Below are 21,211 nucleotides of genomic sequence, written 5' to 3'. Positions count from 1 at the left end.
TCATCATCAAGGCGCTCGAAGAACAAGAGGAAGAAGACCTCCTTGGCACGAGCGCGCGCTCAATATGCTACAGAGGGCTATGCTTTGCGTGGTTTTGCCTGCGTTACGCCAAGCGATGGCAGCATACGACAGCATACAATGGCATACGACAGCCAGGGCCCTTAAAGTGCTCCGCACTTAATATGCTTGAACAAGCGGTGGGGAAGTGGGGATTTGTTGCTGAAGCAAACGCTTCAAGTGATCTTGTCATCTTCAAGGCAGTCAATCTTCTCCAAGTTGATCCCATGAAGAAAACAAGACCACTTGTCGAAGCTCGAGCTGCAGCGACCTGTTTACCGGGTGTTACTTGTGGTGAAGTGAAAGTAACTGCAGACAGAGACTGCAGAAAATGCATGATGGTATTGCACTGGTGTAGAAGTACCGTATTTTACCAGCAAACATGCAACCAATACTTGCCAACCTCCATTACGTTCCAACGTTGGCGCAGGAACGCTGAAGGCTCACTATCGCCTATAGGCAACAGGGACTGCTACGACCATAAATGCACCGCTGTTTCCTTCACCTCCCAAGGTCTGGGCTCTTCACAGCCTCTTGGAGTTTGCGGAGACGACCGGGATCTCCGCCTACTGTTGAGCGCCCGCAACTTGCTGGGCTCACTTCACCATCGGCCTACCTCATGAACGGACGAAACCCTGTCCGTTTTTGCTTCTCTTCTTCTGCTTCCCCTCCCACCTCCCAAGGTCTGGGCTCTTCACAGCCTCTTGGAGTTTGCGGAGACGACCGGGATCTCCGCCTACTGTTGAGCGCCCGCAACTTGCTGGGCTCACTTCACCATCGGCCTACCTCATGAACGGACGAAACCCTGTCCGTTTTTGCTTCTCTTCTTCTGCTATCCTATTTATCCTGCAATCCTGCGGCTATCCTTCCCCTGACGCTGCGCCAGGCTCCCTACTGGGCTGCAGAAATAAGCGCATTTCGAGAGTAAACCACTGCTACATTATTACCTTAAATACAACCTTGTCGGGTGACGACTAGCAGATGAACTGATTTCCCTTCCTTGATGTAAACCACGAAGGTAACTTTTGAAGTAAAAGATATTTGCTGCGAACTAAAGTAATGAAGTCAGCCGTGAGTGACGTCACCATTTGCACTGAAAATGCTTTCACAACATTGACGTTTTCTGTGAAAACCAGCAACACAGTGACACACGTCGAGCAGTACTTGTCCGGACATCTTAAAGTCTTTGTGAGTGTAAAGAAATCGTTTAGTTCGTGGTCGACGTGAAGCTGCCTGAGCAGGTAGTCTAGAATAGCTGAGCTGTACCCTGTTGTGGATTGCGTAGTGACGGTAAATCGTCCCAGCTTTAAATGCGTATTCCTTCTCTTCGATATATGTGAGGCAACTAAATCCGTCCGTTCGTCTGTCCGTCACATAACAAGAATCGCTATAAGAAAACAAACGTATAAATTAATTTAAATGTTCTTAGCTCTCCTTGGTATAGAGCCTAAGGCAACATGCTCAGAAGCCCAGTGTCTTACACACTGTGCTAAACAACCACGCTTGTGGCCTGTGAATACATCTGAACGCTATGAATGCGTTCTGCCGGCCTTACAGAACTAATGTAAAAGAAGGAAACTTTCTATGAGGCCTCCGTCGTAATGTTCGCGTTGGTTGAATTAAAGCCCCCTCTAGGACAAGATGTAAAGCTGACTTGGAGGTTTATGCACATCAGGAAAATTGCGACATCGAGAAAATTTCATGCCAAATATATGCAGTTGCACTCAACGTGAAAACTGTAGGAAGTGTGGAGTAGTGATTCGCCCGTCCTTCAGGTACGCTCGCGTTCACGGGCAAGCGAGCGCTGGCGTTCCAAGCGTGCAGTCTGCTTGTCGTTCATGGCTGGAAAGGAAACCTTTGTTTGCGATGCAGTGCAACGCCACCTAGTCCACTTTCGACACCTGAGCGCTCCCTACGTGTCGTCACAGTCCTTGTCCGATGCGTCGGATGATGCCACTGCATGAACACGCAAACTCAGCCACGGACGGTTGCATCCGTGTATGTCCTTCGGACAAGGTTTGTGAGGTAATGGGGGGGGGGGGGACGCGCAGGTCTCGCAACTAGTCTAGGTGGCGTTGTGCAGCGGCGCCCGCTCACCTCCTCCTTTTCTTTCTCCTCATCCTCACATCTCCTCCTCACATTCGTTTCTCTTTTCCACCTCCTTGCTATATATTATGCTATCACGGCTATGATATGCTTAACCCTCCCCCGCCTCCTTTCCTTCACCCTCACCCTCACATCTCTCCACCTCATCCCCACTTTTCCACCGCTAGCTATTACACTATACTACACATGGCTATGCTATACATGGCTATGTATACATGGTTTTGCCTGTGTGACTCCGTACATAGCTATGCTATGCTTTACCCCTTCCCTTCCTCCTCTCCTCTCCCTTTCTGCTATTCCTCCTTCTCACCCTCACGCCACTTCTCATCCTCACTGCCTTTCCCGCCCTCTCGCTATACACGACTATGCCTTAGATGGCTATACGTTTGCGTTACGCCCAGTGACATGAGACGACGACCACGACGACAGCATACGATGACAGCATACGACAGCGTATGACAGCCCGAGCTCCTAAAGTATTTTTTTTCAGAAGTTTACTGCATGCTTCAACAGCTTCGTGAAGCTAAATCTTTTCAACGCCCTGAGATGTTCAGGTTCGCGTCTGTGTGAGAGCAATATTTAAAAAAAAAAATGTTCGTTCAAATGCATTTTCAAATAATTCCGGCAGCCGTATGTTTACAACATTCCCACTTGAACGTAGTGTTGTATCATGCCTTCGGATAATAATGAAGACAAAGTCAACAGATATCTTTTTGCAGAATTTCTTCATTGGAAGACTCGTTGAATGCGCGCGAAAAAAATACCGAGCAAAAGCAGATATTACTTTTTGCGGAATAAATACTGCGGATACTGGAGCGTATATTACAATGACAGGACAAGTGTAACGTTATACAAAAATACACGTGGTTTAAATAGTAGAAGGGCGGCTTCCAGGGTGTATGTACATACAGGAATGTAAATGCAGCTTCAGTGTTATGGAGTGACCATGTGTATTTACATGTGTATCTTACTTTGATGTGCACAACATAAACGTTTTGATCTTGTATGCAGGTGCGAGCGTCCATGCTCGAACAAGAACAATGCAACAAGTGCAGTACAATCACGACAAGAAAAAAAAAACGCAATAACACAGACATTTACGCTTACGTGGCGAGATTTAAAACGCATCTGATGTGCAAGCATCTGTAGTTCAGCTGTCACGAAGTTTCATAAGCGGAAGCCTACTGAATTCGCTGTATTTCACACCGCAATTTCTCACGTCTCTTAAAAATCACGCTACTGGTTTCGTTATAATCGTGCTTCCGAAATCAGTAGGACAACTTCTTATGAAAGAAGACGGACAGTACTAGTGGGCTGAAACGCGACATCGTTGTTTTTTATAGTATAACGACTGCAACGAGCCTTGCGATAAACGCGTTAGGTCACTGGAAAAATCTGGTCTATAAATGTGATGTTGGCTGTGATGTAAATATCTGCATCAAATGTACGACCACATGACACGAACTGTAGACGCTTCAAATGAAAGTACGTGCATTGCTTAGCTCTAAATTTCCGCGTTTCGGGCGAAACAACGCGCTTGTTGTTTGACGTTGATCTCCGGAAGGCAGGAAGATGCTCACATCAAATGGCATTCACTGTGACGTCATGTCGGAGCACTATTATAAGGAAATAAATACGTCACGGAGTAAACTGCGCATGCGCGTTCTTTCCCATCTATCAAACTGGAAATGTGGACGGGGGCATTCAGCAGAGTCACGCATTTGTACCGATACATTGTCCAATGAGTCTCTCGCCTAACACGTAGTGTACAACGATCCGCTGAACTCATTGTGATGTCTCAAGCGTACATATACATAGATGATAAGTGACACGACACAGCTGATATTCACCGACAATGACTCCGAATGCAACGCCATACAGAGTTTCTCAAAAATGCTCTGAGAGAAAGTGCGGGAATCAACAGACAGTGCATGTCACGCTGTGCTAAGACAAAATGATATTGAATGTTCTGCATCAGTATCTTTGTAACCGTTGCCCACGTAACCTAAACTTCACAGTCACTCGCGACATTATCAACAAATCAGCAAATTTCAACAAATCAACAGCCCTATCAACAAGTTCGCCTCGCCACGGTGTTCTAGTGGTTATGGCAGTCAACTGCTGACCCCAAGGTCGCGGGATCGAATCCCTGCCGCGGCGGCTGCAATTTCGGTGGAGGCGAAAATGTTTCAGACCCGTGTACTGAGATTCACGTGCACGTTAAAGAACCCCAGTTGGTCGCAATTTCTGGAGCCCTCTACTACGGCTTCCCTCATAATCATATCGTGGTTTTTGGACGTTAAACCCCAGATACTATTATTATCAACAAATTCACTGCTGGCAGTGAGATCTTTCTATTTCTGCCTAACGGAAACACTAGGCCTTGCACGTTCCAGTAACGCATCCTTTAGGATAAATAAGGCATCTCGCTTTTTTTTTGTACATGTCACCCTGCTGTGCACATCTACCGCCTTAATCATCACGCCATAGACTAATGTTCAGATGCTTAAAATTCAGATAGAGCCACACTGCGGTGCGTAAAGGTGTGGGTGTGTAACAGTTATGGCCGCGCATCTATCAAGTGCCTGTACTCAGGGTACCCTGTAGATCCACTAAGGCATCGCTGTGGGCGTTCGGATTGATTATTTGTTCTTTGCACTTACTCAAGTTCACGAGGGCTAAGAGGTTCACTCGAACAACTAGGACAGGTTTGACTGGATCAAATTGCTTGCGCACACAATATCTTGGTGAAAATTCCTATCCTTCGATCTCTCACAACCTGACGAAGATCGCGAAATTGGCGTGCTTAAACCGAAGCAAGCGTTACATGCGCAGCCCTGCAGAAAGGCACAGCCAAAACTTTCATAAAGAAGTCATTTTACCGCATTTATTCATAGACGCGGGTAAGGACACTGTGACACCCAATCTATTCAGGCGCCAGCTCGAACATATTACGACATAGTGTGGGCCGTATTTGAGCTTATCACTCTCAAAATTGAGGCGTTTGCTTTCCCACTCAAGGTATTTGGTCTCCGTATAACGAGGTTTTGTTTTTTAACTCTGTGGCACGAATTAGAGTCACTGGAAAAATTTCAGAGTATCGCATCTGTTTTCCGCGCGCCGCCGCCGACGCGATTGGCTTACTCGCATCACGTGGCCTCTCGCCGCCATATCCCTTCCAAGCGCTTTGGGTGCAGGCGCGTTCAATGCAGAGCGTGGCCGGACATTTAGCAGTACCATGGTCCCCAGAAGTACTTCGTCGCTTTTTTTAAACGCGTCATGCAGACTGGGGCGTAAGCAGACATTTTTTTCGGGGGGGGGGGGGCACGGACCTGGTGTGCCCCCCCACCCCCCCCGGCTACGCCACTGCATGCAGATGCCAGAAGAGAGTAGCTCACCACCAATGGAACGTTACTGGTGAGCTACTCTGGGAATCTCGCTTGCCGTGTGGGAAAAATTAATGTCAAAGAGCGCCGTTCTATGTGGCTGCATAGCTGGCCTGAGCAAATTCGCCTCCCTCGAAATTCGCCTCCCTCCTTCCTGCAGTGAACTACACTAACTTTGCTGGAAAAGATCTTATGCGACAGGATACTTCACCTTTTCGGTTCGCTATGGTCAGCGATATTGAAAACTACATACCTTTCTATTTGCTCGGCTGTTTAGATCTCGATCTGTTGAACAGATTACGCATGCTATCCGAGTTATGAGCGTGTCACGCACGAGGGCGAAATCGAAGATTTATTAAAATAATAACTGTATACTGGTATACCTTGAAGGCAATTGTGGCATGATCTTTGGCATTGCACAAAACAGAAGCGTGGAACTCTGTTGATAAACTTGGTATAAGGCAATGTTATCAAGCGTATCTTTAAATTTGTTGCAAAAAATGCTGCTAATGCTGCATTGCGCCGAGCGTACCCTTAAAATACTGTATAGTTGGTGAGAGATGGTAGCAAAAAAAAGAAGAAAAAAGCAGATCCCACGCATTGAGGGAGTCAATTTTATGCGAGCCCTAGGTCTATATACATACTGTGTTGCAGTAGGATGCGCTTTAAAAATTCCGGGATGTGCTATTTCTGATCAAAAGAACATAAGGCACCGTGCCGAGGAAGTTTTAATAAGAGTGCATTATGAAAAAAAAAAAGTGCAGCAGTGCAGAAACCGAACCCCAGCTGTTTACGCGCTGGCAACGCAAAAAAAAAACTGTTTGTCGGAACACAGCAAAATATTTGCAAATTCATTGCAACGTTGGGAATATTAAGGAGACAAGAAATAGGAAATGAAACAATTAAGTAGTGATGTCAATCATTTTTGATGGCCTATTTTCTACGTATCGTAAGATAAGATGTACCTTACCTACCGCACGCCGATTCGCCCGTGCGTTCGGCTGCTGGCGTTCCGAATCAACACGTCGCGCACAACTTCCAATTACCGTACACACAACTTCTATTACACATATCAACTAGTTGAACAGCAAGCACGTGCGGTGAGCAAGCAAGCTATGCGTCAGCGATCAGTCACAGGACGCAATGTTGAATGTTCTCGATGTTGTTCGATAATGTGCTCGAGTGCAGTGAACCTGAACACCGACTGCAAAGCTAGCGCAAACAGTCAAGATTCACCAAATGTCGAAGTAAATGGCATCTCGCACGATGTCACTGCGCTAATGCAACTGTGTTTAAAGATCCGGACCTAGCGAACACGCCCGGGCGTGTTCGTTTCATTAGTTACACCGCTAACCGCGTAGTCGATCCATACCTGTCGATGACTCGAAATCACTTCTAATATCCTCTTGAAGAAACACACACACATAATGCCGTTCTGCCGAGCGTAACACGGCACTGAGGCTAAAAGATCGGTCACTTCTCAACACACGCTAGCAACGCGCCGGACGGTCTGGAAGGGACATGGCCGCCGCCACCCAATGTCGCCCGCGTGCAGCCTACCTTTGCGGTACTCTGATTTTCCAGTGACTCTAGCACGAATAAAACACGCACAGTAGCAATTTTCCCAATCGCTTAACGTACAAATACATCAGATAGTTCACGAGATGATGCAGCTGTGCCTCTTGGCTCCGTTGCTGTACAACCTCTTCTGCGAGTGGACCTGCGCTGGGCACGACTGTTGCCGCCGGTTCGAGTTCGAGAGGACCTCGGGAAGCTTGCTCGGCATGAGCACTTCTTGAAAGACTTGAGTCACGTCCAGGCCTTCGAGGGCCGAGCACTCGACGTAGCCGTGTTCCCAGTCGATCATGGCCACTGTCAGAGCCACCTGAGCCACTTTGTAGCCCACGGTGCATCTGAACACCAGGTGCGCCTTGTTGCCCACGATCACCACCAGGGGCATGCCCCTGCCGAGTTCGGCGCAAGCCTCTTGAATTTCGCTTCTAAGGCGACGAGCCTGCGTAAACAAAATTACAAAGGCGTGTTAGTTTGATACTGTTGCTCTATAGCAAAAACAAAGATAATGAGAACTCTAGAAATTTTCGTAATTGAATAAAGCGAGTCGAAAAGAAGGCCCAGAAGCTGTTTCGCCGAGGTGTGATGTGTTTTAGCTGCGCACTTTACGAAATGAATAATTGAGAAGATGGGCGCTGACGAAACGGTGACGCTCTAGAAGCTCTTGTAATACAATATTGATCGCTTCTCGTGTGAAGATCATGTCACATGGTCAGTGACCTCACGTGCGTGAAAACGATGTGCCTATTGAGCAAGTTTTTTTAATGCTCGATAAAATATATATTACGTTCAGAGAAAATTAAGAAAGCCAATGCGCCTTCCGCACGCGTCTCGCGGCTGTTGTTCTATGAATATATGCGTACGCACGGAAAAACACTGAAATCTATAGACACTAAACTCCCTTTACTCAGAAAATACTCAGATTTCGCACAGTCCAGCTTGCGCATAGTTACCAAATTAGACTAGTGCACTTGCACTGGAGTTGCACTCTTAGAGAGAGCTAGGGATTTAAACAACTTTTTTGCTGCCAAGAAACTGATGTTCCTTCGCTATCTTTCGCTCATCGATAGGCTAAACAATTGTTGAACGTGAATACTGTTGTCTTTAACAAGTACATGGAAAGAGTATATCATAGGAAACCTCTCGCTACAGCACATATTCCGCGTGGGTCCCACTGTATCTGACTACGGCGGCTTTATAGCGCGTTACCATCGGATTCAAACAACGTTCTAAGAACACACATTACTGTAATTAAGCTTTCATAGTTCACGCAGTAGTACGAAGCACCACGTTGATGGCGGAAGGGCAAGACGGTGTTCAGCGCAGTGTCCCGTCTATCTTCTTCGCCGTCCATGTGGTTCTTTTCGCTACTGTGTGAGTTATTGTACTACAAACTAGCCCGTCAATCTGTCATTTTGCTATTAAGACGATGCAAGTTGATCACGCACCTCTTCGAAATACTCCATGTCGTCGATGGCGTAGACCTGCATAAACGCCGGCGCCGTCGTGATGGACAGCTGCCTCATGGCCCGGTTAAGTGCCCGCCTGTTGGCGTGTAAGACAGGCGCACATGTTCCATGATAATAGCTCCTCCCTTCTTCTTCCTCACTTTTAAACGCTTCTTGATCCTTTCATCCCAGTGCAGACTAGAAAACTGCACACGCATCTGGTTGACCTGCCTGCCTTTTCTCCCTATCCTCATCTTCCATCTCCTCCTCCTTCGACTCATCTGCCTCTCATTTCCCATTGAGCCTGTGTTCTCAAGTGTTTCTCAGCCTCCGGGGTCCTGTACCGCTTGCCTATTTCGCAGTGAACCAAGTAGCCCGACATGTCTAATCTAACCGTTAGGACGGTACGCAAACAACAAACCAAATATGAGGGGGTCAGGAAAAAAACGAACAAAAACAAACCCTTACGTTACAGATTTTGCATACAACACGTTACCCATACAAAATTCCTTCAACAGTGGGTGTCACTTGAGCCAACGTATCGACAAGTCTTGTGAAGATGAAAGGACCATTTCTTGAAATGTTCGCCCCAGAGACAGCCCCCTGCTCAAGCATTTTTCATCTCTTCAAGCCTCCATCATCTCTTAAACATCTGCCTTGTTTGCACGTTATACATGTCCACTTTTTGGGACTTGAGGCTCGGAACGTGCTGGCTCGACAAGCGGTCTTGTCTTCTTGTGAAGAAGACAAGGCCATTATTCAAAACGTTGGCTCCAGCGACACCACCTGTTCAAGCATCGTTCATCAAGCCACCGTCTTCTCCTGAACTTCTTTCTTTCTTGTTTGGAATTTACCCACGGCCGCATTACGGGGCGTAAGGCTTAATCTATCTGGCTTATTAACTTTTGCCACAGCTCGAACGCGCAGCGTTGTAGCACAGCGTTGAGCGCGCGCACGCCTTCTACCTGGTGTCTCCGTTTGCGCAACCGTGTTGACTTTGCCACCAGACGGAACGTTCGGAAAACCCCCAGGCGCAGTGCCCGCCGCAAACATACCAGGCTTCCCCTTCATCCACCTTCTGTTCTCCAGCAATTCCACTGAGACGCTTTAAATGAAATTACGGGCCTGCTCCAAATGGCCACTCCAGTGCGTCTGGAAACAGGCAACTCTACATTTAGGCGCACCGCGCGGCAGAGTGACGCTTAATAACATTAAGCCGGCGATGGACCCGATGAACCAGAAGCGCTTGACGGGCGGTAGCTGTGGCTAGATGGCCAACGACGCAACGGCGGAGACTTCGTGGGGGTTTCGAAGAAAAGACCCGGTAGTTCTGGCCTGTAACGTCAAAGCACGCCTCCTCGACGGATTGCTGTTGCTCGGTGTGATTCTTGTCATCTGATTATCCGCATACTAAAAATGAGAAATGTACAACGCCTAGGAGCTTCCTTTACGAGATGGATGCGTCATCATCGTTGTTTATGACAGCGGCTTTGCTTTTTCGTCATGATTCTTTCCCCGTTGTGCAGTTCAGCATATACTGTATTCTTGGACGCGCTTGAAGAGCATGCGGGTCCAAAAAATACAGTACGCTATTCCATCTAGGCCAAGAAGCAGCACTCCTGCAGTTCAACGTCGTAAGCTGAAAGTTTTGACGCGGTCTTCGTTTCCACCAAAACTATCGCGCAGAACAAGGCGTACTGGATGGCTTGCCTCACTGCTACAGCAGAGGTCTAGAAATGACTGGCCACAATGCAATGGAATGCAGCGCGCCGTGGTCTGTAGAAAACATTCGCCGTCCTGGACCACCCGTTTTGAAGTACAGTGGCGAGAAAAACCACCATAAGGCCACAGGGCCAGTTGGCTAGAAAAAAGAACAAAAAAGAAAGTTGAGAAGAGATTGAGGTCAGCCTAGTTGTTCAGGGTACAGATAACATCAAAATACAACAATACACGCTCAAATTTAAACAAAGGAAAAAGACTGGTGACCGGCTTCATGGTTATGTATTCATATATACATCTTATATATATATATATATATATATATATATATATATATATATATATATATATATATATATATATATATATATATATATATATCTATATATATATCTTAGTACGTTCCGGCGTTAGTTCTTGCGCTTGCGCAAGTTCCAGAATGCACACGCTTTTCATGCAGTGCAGGCAGTAGGTAAGAATCGCCGTGAACATTGGAGAACGTTCCGATAAACTTCAAACGTGACTTGCGTTTATTGATGACAAGTATAAAAGCGGTCGCGAGTGAACCCCGGTCACATTGAAGTACACAAGGGTGTGTGGCAATATCTACAGAGTCTAAACCTTCTTAGATGCTAATCCAATTGAAATTTGCCTTTTAGTAGCATTCGTTGTGACATTCAACAATCTTATCGCTGCTACGTCCACACCCTTATTTTCCCCTTCCTTCCTTCATTTATTCTAAAGGTTACCGGTGTTGTTATTCAAGCACCCGTCTTTCAGAATCCGCCGAGTCTCCTTTGAAAACAAAATTGCCGGAGTGCATCCGGTACAAAGAACTTCTTGCTTTCAGCATCTTTTTCTCTTCGGAAATCGCGCTCAGTACGCACCGTCGCGCAGAGACGTGCTCTCTAAGCCACGACGACATCGTGCCCCTGTTTCCGTTCAGCGCTTCCCCTCAGTGACGCTGGCGGCGACGAGAGGCGGTTATATTTAGAAACCCGAGCTCGCTCGAAAGGTGTTCTTGGCTTCTCCCGTCCTTTATCTCTGCTTTATTCCCTAAGGCTTCTTCCCTATCCCTTCCAGTTTCGTTCAGACTAATCTAGTTTTCCTTTTCTTCCCCCCATTTTTTTCCCTTGAGGCTCAGTGGTACAGATTACGGTGCTCGGCTGCTAACCCGAAGGAGGGGGTTCGATCCCAGCCGCCGCGGTCGAATTTCTATGGTGGTGTAAAGTTGGGGGGCGGCCTGTGTACTGTGCGATGTCAGTGCACGTTCAAGAACACCAGATGATCGAAATTTATGGAGTCCTCCACTAGAGTGAGCCTCATATTGATATTGTTTTTTTTTTTCACGTGAAACCCGAGATAATATTATTATTCCTACTCTTGTTCCCTTTCAATATCTTTTCATTCATGCTAGGGACACCTAGATCTTCATCTAAAAAGACTGAACGAACTACGTAGTCGGGTTTGTCATATTGTTGTTTTATTTACTAACTTCTCAGAATAAATTGTTGGGAAAAACAAACACAAGTGTTTCTCGTGAGGTAAGGGAAAAAGTAGTGCGCGATATTCCAGACTAAAGCCTTTACATTGGTCGTAGCAGTAGAAGAAGCAGTTAACAAGTGTCGTTACTACTACGACGCAGGCAGCTATAAGTAATACAACAGTTCACCAATATTCACTTTGGCACGTTAGTAATGCAATATGAAGATAACTAAAAGCGCACGAAAAACATAAAGGAAGAAAGACACACACACACACACACACACACACACACACACACACACACACACACACACACACACACACACACACACACACACACACACACACACACACACACACACACACACACACACACACACACACACACACACACAAACACACACACACACACACACACACACACACACACACACACACACACACACACACACACACACACACACACACACACACACACACACACACACACACACAGGTGCCTGTGTATATGTATATGTGTGCATCATTTTTCCTTCATGTTTTCCGTGCGCTTTGACATCTCTTCATAATACAACAGAACATATCCCGGAGGGGCCGCGCCGCAGTCGACGACCACTTGCTGGGCCCACTAATGGTGGACGCGTGCTCTTTTTTTTTTATTTTTCCGAGCAGCGCGGTATAGTCAAGCCAGACGCCTTCTCCGTCTCTTCGTCTGAAGTCTTTCGCGTTACACGCATTATAAGCGGTGTACGGTTGAAGAACTACGAGCCGTCGGCCGCATTAAAACAAAAAAATTAAAGAGTCACGATTAGTGCACGAATCTTCCTTCTCTTTCTTTGTACCAGTTTGTCTTCTTTCTTTGCATCCTTCTCCTGCTCTGTCCTATTATTTATACATTCATTTATTTTCTCTCACTACTATATGTAACTGTCTCTATAGAGAAACGATAAAAATTATTTTCTTTGTTGACACATGCAAAAGAATACAACAGAAAATTAAGCCACGAAAAGCATTAAGGCATAATTTGTTGTTTTTTATCTGTAGTGCGGTAATTATGAAGCGAATTGAACTGAATGAAAGTGCATGAATAATCACCCTTTCCTACAGTGGGATGCGAACCCAAAACCTTCGTATTACGCGTCCGATACTCTACCAAGTATGCTACAACGGAAGGTCCTTATTCCCCGTAGGCTTCATTGGATATTTCTGTGCGTGTGATATATCATAATCATCACCCTGGAGCACCTGGAGTAGCATGTCAGGCGAATAGCCAGGCAAACATCTCCAGCTTTTCATTAAAACATTTCTCTCTCTCTCTCTCTGTGCGTGTAATCACTGAAAGTGTTCGCCAGCGCCAGTCGCACACTCTTAATGAGATCCTGTTTAAATGCTGGCTATATCCAGGAAACCAGGCGAAAAATCTATGGTTTACTGGCTATATCTAGCTCTTTAAGCAGGACCTGATTAAGAGTGTAGCCAAGGCGGCGAGTGTGGAACATTCTCTTAACTAGAGGGCGCCACGCATGCTAACATAAGACTTCGCATGCTAACATAAGGCAGTAAGTCTGCCGTGGTGAGGCTCTCGCTGTTAGTGAACGAAAGAAGGGGAATATTCGTCGAGATGTGAAGTGTAATTTCAGATGTGAAGTTGAAATCGGATATCAATGAAGAGAACGGAAATAGAATTTGCGATGTAAAGAAACGGGAAGTAAATACCGGTAGTTAATTAGGTGACGGTAAGTGAGATCGCAAGTGGGTAACCTGAAGTAACTCGCGTTATCAGCAGCAGCATGAGCTGAACGGGTGAGCACAGATTAACCATGTCTGTGAAAGAGAGAATTCGTCGACTCAGTCGATTCCTATGCTATCTCTTGGGATACATCACCACATAGTGACTCATATTAATACTTGTGTTTTGACCAGCATCGATTGGCTTGCGAACGAAAATGATTGATGCCACAACAATAGAAATCCGCTGCTACTACAGTGTCAAGGTGAAAGCTCGGCCGCCTTTGCATCCCTGGTGATTGATGGCGTATTTAGCGTCAACCGCAGTACCGCCGTTAAGCGGAACGAATGTGTTTTAGGTAACGCTTGGCATAACGCGATTCGCCATTCCGCTTACGCGTGTCATCAACGTGCCTTATCGCACGCCAATCATTCTTCCAAGGATAGGATTTTTATGTGTTACACTAGAACTTGGTAACAATGTTTAATTGTCTGGAGGTAAATCGAATTTGTCTGGATGAGTACAGATTTCAGCTTGATATCTTAACCTGTTTATTTGAATTAGATAGTATTGGATCCGGAGTGAACTGTATACCAGCAAACCTATGGTGGTTTATTAGCAGCAATGTGATGCGCGGCGAAACATGGGGTTGCGGGTATGATTCCCGGCCCTGGCGGACGGATTTCGACGAATTCCCAGAAAGCCAGTGCACTTACATGTAGGTGCATGCCAAAGAATGCCTGGTGCTCAACATCACTCGGCAATCTTCCATTGCAGTGTCCCTCACAAACATACTCCGGTTCGGACAGTTCAAACACCAAATTGTTAGTATTTCATTTTGTATAAGAGGACCTGGCGCAATGGACGTTGGCCAGAACTGGAATTATGTCCGCTTATAAGGTATTTGTCCTCGCGGAAGCGTGTGCACGCTGTCGCTAGCGTTCGCGCTAGACCACTTTGACGACAGGCTTCTTACGGAGCACACAGGTCCGGAATGCCCACCTAAACAGTCGACCTAACCATTCGGTCGCAATGCCGACTTATACCATCGGCCAATGCATTATTGATGGGTTTACCTGGCAGTTGCTTATTAGAGGTGCTATAATTTTCCTGTTTCTCAGCTTCTGTATTTTTCTTCGCGCGCCTGCGTTTTCTACCTGTTCTTCTAATCGTCTGTGCTTCCCCCCTTTTCCTTCTAATTTACGTAGGGTAACAAACCAGCAGTTCCTTTTTCCCGTTAAGCTCCTTCCTGTTTGTAATAGCAGAGCTGTTTCAGGCCGATGTAAATCCTCAGGGATCTGTCGTCCGCACTTTCTATCCCAGCTGTGAGTGGGTGAGGGAATCTTAGTCTAGCGAGTTCAGCCCGGTAGAGAAGGGGTAGCGATGGTTGAGGGCCAAGCTGGGTAGAGAAAAAGAGAGCAAAGCAGAGGCTATGCCGGGAGAGAAGCGGGTGGTGTGGAGAAGAGGACCAGCCGATAACCATTGTTGAATAGCTGGGGATCTCGCATTCGTTCTGAAATGTTCGCCTCGCATCGCGTCGCATTCGCTCTCGAATGTTCGGCAATGGCCAAGCTAAAACTGCTGCCACCAGCTGCGGAGTTTATTCAGCCTTCGCGTCGTTAGGTCAATTGAAGCGGCGCATAATGTTTTCATCTCTCTCTCTCTCTGCCTCTTACAACCCTTACGAACAAATAGCTTTGTAATCGTAAATCTTCGTAGCTACGTCATGAGACGCGTTGGAACTTTGGCAGTGCTTACTCTTCGAACGACTCCGGTTCCTGTAATAGTAAGCGAGTCATTTCGTGGGCGAAAACTGTCAAAAAAAAAAAAACGAGCACGAACATACCCACGTTGTTGGCTACGGCTTCGCGCTACGTCGTCACATTATACCGCTACACGAACGTGTCTAACAGTGAAGCATGCTTCGCCGGGGCTCCAAGTGCATTACAGCGCAAACGGCTTTCCAGCGGCTCCCATTGCGCTGTTATATATTGGCTGCACCTTTCGTATAGTTGCATTAACGTAGGGCCTCCGTTAAATTAGATTTTGCAATGCCAAGGGGTCCCTCCTCATACGCGAACCATGGAACGTGTTGCCCAAGTCGCATAAATTTAGTTTTAATTGTTTGCTCGCTAAATTGGGAAAGTTTGCCACGGTGTTTATTATTATTATCTTGCACACATCGTTTCTATATAAAGGACAGCGCACGCAGGTACGAGATTTAGCTTAGGTGTGCAGATCACCTTTCTGTTTCCCCTGTGCATTATGGAACTGGTGCAACATTTACCATCTCAGTTTCTGATTCAATCCTTCGTATGATGTCAACCCAGTGGGAGTTGCATAGGCCACCTGAATCGCAACGTATAGCCGAGATGTTTTAAAAGGAGCCGCCAAATGTTATGCTACTTTCTTTACGGGGTCTACTATTCAAATCTGCGTAGAATAATGGTACCCCAACAAACACCGCTTAACTCTAACACTGACGTGATTTGAGAGAGCATATAAATACCCTTTGTCGTTTTGTGTCGAACACTTACTCTAAGCATATGGCAACGCCTCTCCTCTTTTGTGTATGATGTGCCCATTTCTTGTCCGCTGTTCGAGCGCTTAGGTGTGGACTGTCGAAGGATCAGACATCATTCTCGTACAGACAGACAGACAGACAGACACAGACACAGACACAGACAGACAGACAGACAGACACACAGACACAGACACAGACACAGACAGACAGACAGACAGACAGACAGACAGACAGACAGACAGACAGACAGACAGACAGACAGACAGACAGACAGACAGACAGACAGACAGACAGACAGATAGATAGATAGATAGATAGATAGATAGACAGTTAGACAGACACAGACAGACAGACAGACAGACACAGACAGACAGACAGACAGACAGACAGACAGACAGACAGACAGACAGACAGACAGATAGATAGATAGATAGATAGATAGATAGATAGATAGATAGATAGATAGATAGATAGATAGATAGATAGATAGATAGATAGATAGATAGATAGATAGATAGATAGATAGATAGATAGATAGATAGATAGATAGATAGATAGATAGATAGATAGATAGATAGTGATATTCCTTGATGTCTAAATGCATATTGTAGGGCAACCGTCATGCCCGAAAGTCGGCCTCATATTCCAAGCGAGGGATAAGTGTATGGTGGAACGAGCAAAGCCCTGAAAACCCTTCCGAGTACTTCAGACAGGCGCGAATGCATGTGAACGCAAACGACAAGATAACACTCAAAGGACCAGCCTACGTAGGCCTGTATTCTCGCCTACACAAAGCTCGTACGTGAATAAGCCCCTAAGCACAACACGCAAACACGCGCGTGGGTCCACACGAGCGCGCAGGAATGCACGCACACGCGCTGATATAAGCCTAACAAGGCTTGCGTTCCTGTTTGTTTACATTGCCTTCGGCTCTCCTTCGTTCAACCACGGAGCTTCTTCACGGGTGCTCGCCATTCACCTTCAGGAAGCAAACATACGCCACTTTCATCTCTCGAAAGAAAAGGGTAACGGGTTATTGTTCTTTGCCGACAGAATATCATTGACCGTATTTGGCGAGAATTCTTTTGGATAAGCGTAGTTGTTAAACTGAGCTTAAGTTGCAGGGTACACAATGTTAGGGAGGACACACGTTGTTTTCTTCTTACCGTGTGTCCTATGTAACTTTGTGTACCTTGTAACTCAAGTGCAGTTTAACAAATATGCAGAGCGAACTAGCCATTTGATTTCTGCTTGGACCGCGCCCGTCTGCAGCATTCGCAAGCTTTCGCTCGCACATAGGGCGAACTACGCGCGGGGTGATGTTATCGATTTGGACTTTATATGGAACATGACGGCGTCGGCGACACAAAATATAAGCTTCGAGGGTACATATAACTTCTATAACAATAAAAGCTCTACTGCAATTCCTCTCTACAGCATCCCCACTGCAGAATGACGACTATGGTCCGCTAAGCAAATTCAGTGACAAGAAACGTTCGTCCCGAATCATTTGTGCCCAACCCGGTGTGTAATTATTGCCGAATTGCAATGACGTTTCTTTTCGGAACGTCCCTGGAGTTTACTTGAAGAACTGACGTGTGAAGCTCTCGTCGCGCACATTGCTTCTTTCATCTTCTTAATATCATATCTTTGAGCGTTCGAGCTTTATTTTGTACTTGTGAATATTCATAGGGCATGCCTCCATTTTCTTGACCACAATCAGCCACGGGAACATAAAAAATATAACTTGCTCTCCGCGCATACAATTACTGCCTGTTGTAATTAGCTAAATACGACTACGACAAAAATTTTTCACCGCATTGCATGTCCAGAGGGAACCGCTATAGTGCCGAAAGAAAAAAACTGTTGTTTATATCTTTCTTGTGATTTCAAAATTCGTCTTCTACGTAGACGACATGAAGGCTCTTGCAATTATAACGGCTGGACGATTCAGTTCTAACAGCAAGCGAAAAGACATGCTCATTAAAAACAAGAACATAGGTAAAGAAGTCTGTGTAAATGGTAATTTACAGACAGAGAAGTAATGAGTAAAAAGCGCGCAGTCTTTTCCAAGATTGAAACCTTGACCTGTTGTAATCGAACATAAAGACAACACCGTGGGCGTTCCGACAGTTATACTAGCCGGCAATTTGGATTGGCCTCGCGTTACTACGATGTAATATTCGGTTACAGATTTATTGCCTCGCAAAAGATAAAAAGAAGGAACGGCGAGCGCGGCCACATAGAATACTCCTCTTGGGATTTCATTGTTTCTAGTTCTTTCAACGGTAACACGTCAGGCGAAGGCTGGTTAATTAACATCTGGAAGTGAAACAAACGCAGAGCCTGCGGGGTTCCGTGTAGATGAAATTCGCGGCTTTCATTAGGGAAATCACTAGTATTTATAGTCGTGAAAGCTTGATATGCTGTTAAGTATGTCTCTCCTATTGTTCGTTGAGCGAAATTATTGTAATAGAACGCTGGAATGATTTCATTCTTTTTCCGCTGCAATTTTTCCACGTTGTTTTCTTTTTTTACTAACGCAAAGTGCTTTCCCAATTTAAAGTGCAGTCGGCAAAGTAAATAAGCAAAAAAAGCTTTAAAATGCATCGAGAAAATGAAGCGCTTTGCAAGTTACGTTTAAAGTCACGCGTAAATTAGGCTATAAGTGCAATAAAGCGGGTCCGTTATATTGTAGAACATTGGTACGATTTTGGTAGGAGCTGAATGGAGTAGTATATGACAATAATTGGAGCTGGAGAAACAAAATTACATTTCGATGCTCTCTACAAAGTGTCAGACGAAATTGGGCAAAGGTGAACAAAACAGATAACTAATCTATGTTGAAATAGAAGCCTCGGTGACGTAATTTTTGGCGTTCAATGTTTCCTGAGTTTAAGGTAGCTTTCGGGCTATACACAACAAAAAGAAAAAGATATGGTGAACTTCTAAAATGTGTTAAGAATATAGTTTTAGAACGATGCGACGAAAAACCTATAAAGATACGCACTGCGAACTTGGAGTAAGCAAGCCACTCAACAACACCACTCAACAACAAAAGATTCCTGACGATAAAAGAAAATTGCAGTTTGCCGTTTTTTTTTCACTTCTCGCATCTCGCCAATGTTTAGCATCCTTGCTGCTCGGCTTCTGACGTGAAAGTCGAGGGTTCAATCCCAGCCGCGGTGCTCCCATCTCGATGGATGCGAACTGCTAGAGTGCGCGTTAATGAACACCACATGGTCAAAACTTCGGAGCCCTCCGCCACGGCGTGCCCCATAATGATATTGTGGTTTTCGCACGTAAAACCCCACAATATTTATCACCATCCTTCCTGATTCAGATGCAATGTTCACCAGGAAAGAGAAATTCAGTCTGCTATTGGTCTCTTTATCTTCACTGTTCCACAAGTTTACGCAGACTTGTCTCGTATGAGGCGCTACTGCCGTGGAATATCTTTCAAGATGGCGCTGTGCATTGATGTATATAAAGACAGCTTCGTGTAGCGTCCTTCTCGTCGAACGAAGCGAGCGAAAAAAAAAACAATGCCTTAACATTGTCCACATGCTAAAGCCTTGTGAGCCCGAATGAAGATGTAGATGGCCCGCGAGATTATAGAGGCACATCTCTGTGAGTTACCAAGACCTTAATGGCATAGTTTCTCAATGCAGGTTTCTCAAGCCTAACGGATCTTCGAGAAGTGTAACGTTTCGCGCGGTTAAACAACGGCACTCGGCCTTTAGCTCTTTCACATTCTGCTAGATGGCCAACCACATTAAAGAAGGAAGCATTTTGTCACTAGAAAAAGAAGGGCTACATTTTGTTTCTCTTCTTTCATCTGTAATACCTAGTAATTGACCACTGACGATTCGACCCAGGCAGGAGGGACTTGCCGTCTATCGAGTGGACCAAAGCACCGCTTTTGCAAGAGACTCCGAGATTGTTTCGGCCGGTTCGAAATCACGGACTGCACACGCTGTTCATCTCTGAGGTCTGGTTGCAAAGCTTTCATTGTGTGATTTCGCTAACAGATCTGAGATCCTTTCAAGATTATGAATGGCAAGACGAAAATACATTTATTTGATGAACGCGACAAGGAAGAGAGCTTAGGGCTCTCTGCTTCAACGTGGGAGGTGCCCTCTACCCCGAGCTTTTAGCCGGGTGTCCTTCAGGACCCCTTTTTGGGAAATAAAGTTTCCCCACTTCCACAAAACCGGTGGATGCGAACTTCCAAAATGCGTGCCTCAATCTCCACAGTAAAGCCGGCTGCACAGCCAGAACACACACCTGTCGTCACCGCCGGAATGCGGGAAGAATATTTAACGAACATGCTTTTGAACGCTGCAACCTCCGTCGTCTTTCGCAAACTTGTTTGTACTGCGCACTCAATCGGAGAACGGGCGAGCGCCGACATCGGCTACTGGCCCGCTCACCTGTAATTAACGGTGGCGGATTGGCAGCCCTGTTTTCCGGGATGAGGTGCTGGCGGCTGATCCGCGAGCCTGCCGGACAAAGAGCTCGAGAGCTTGATTCCGGAACCTCCTTAGATCACAAAGCCGGCTTCCGGGCCCTCATTCGAGGAGTCTACGTTTTCCAATGAATAACAAATAGGCGCATGCATACGTTCCTTCGAATGCTTTACCTATTGAGACCTGAGTCGAAGTATCTTGCAACCACTAAGTATTCGAGAGCCACGGCATTTATCTGAATAAATATCATGGCATTGTCATGATTATCTAAGTAAAGATTGAGATTTAGAAAGGAAGAGCCGTTAATAAATACAAGGAAGTATAGTAATACTTCTATTTTGGCTAGTCGGTACATGCTTACTGAAATACAAAAAAGACGCGTACCATCAAGAAAGTACAGACAGAGCTTTTCTGTTCTGTTCTGTTCTCTTTTCTGTTTTGTCTTAGTCTTTCCTTCATGGTACGCGTCTTTTTTGTATTTCGGTTAGCAAGGAAGTTTGCCGGTGTACTGTATTTGCCTGCGTCCTTATCTGTATGATAAGGAGGGATAAGGGACCTAGATGCAGGAGGGCAGAAGAAAACGACAGAATGAATGAATGAATGAATGAATGAATGAATGAATGAATGAATGAATGAATGAATGAATGAATGAATGAATGACAACTTTTGCACCACAGCACTAAGGAGATGCAGGAGTCTCCTGGTACACGGTGGAA

General features: G+C 45.7%; 1 protein-coding gene across 3 annotated transcripts in view; it reads right to left on the bottom strand.

Annotated features, from left to right (window-relative positions):
* Positions 1-7,195: 7,195 nt before the first annotated feature.
* LOC119399828 (GTP-binding protein Rhes) overlaps positions 7,196-21,211 on the bottom strand; it is a 222,785-nt gene continuing 208,769 nt past the window's right edge. Inside the window, exon 4 of one of the 3 annotated variants that reach the window (XM_049417854.1) lies at positions 7,196-7,252. In XM_049417854.1, coding sequence (XP_049273811.1) covers positions 7,207-7,252 — 46 coding nt within the window. In that variant the 3' untranslated portion in view covers positions 7,196-7,206. Of the gene's footprint in view, positions 7,315-21,211 lie in introns of all 3 variants that reach the window. The other 2 variants (XM_049417856.1, XM_049417855.1) reach the window with 2 other exon arrangements.

This window comes from Rhipicephalus sanguineus, chromosome 7 (genome assembly GCF_013339695.2).
Source record: "Rhipicephalus sanguineus isolate Rsan-2018 chromosome 7, BIME_Rsan_1.4, whole genome shotgun sequence".
NCBI lineage: Eukaryota > Metazoa > Arthropoda > Arachnida > Ixodida > Ixodidae > Rhipicephalus > Rhipicephalus sanguineus.
Note: the sequence above shows the minus strand (reverse complement) of the source record. Positions and strands in the feature narration are given on the sequence as shown.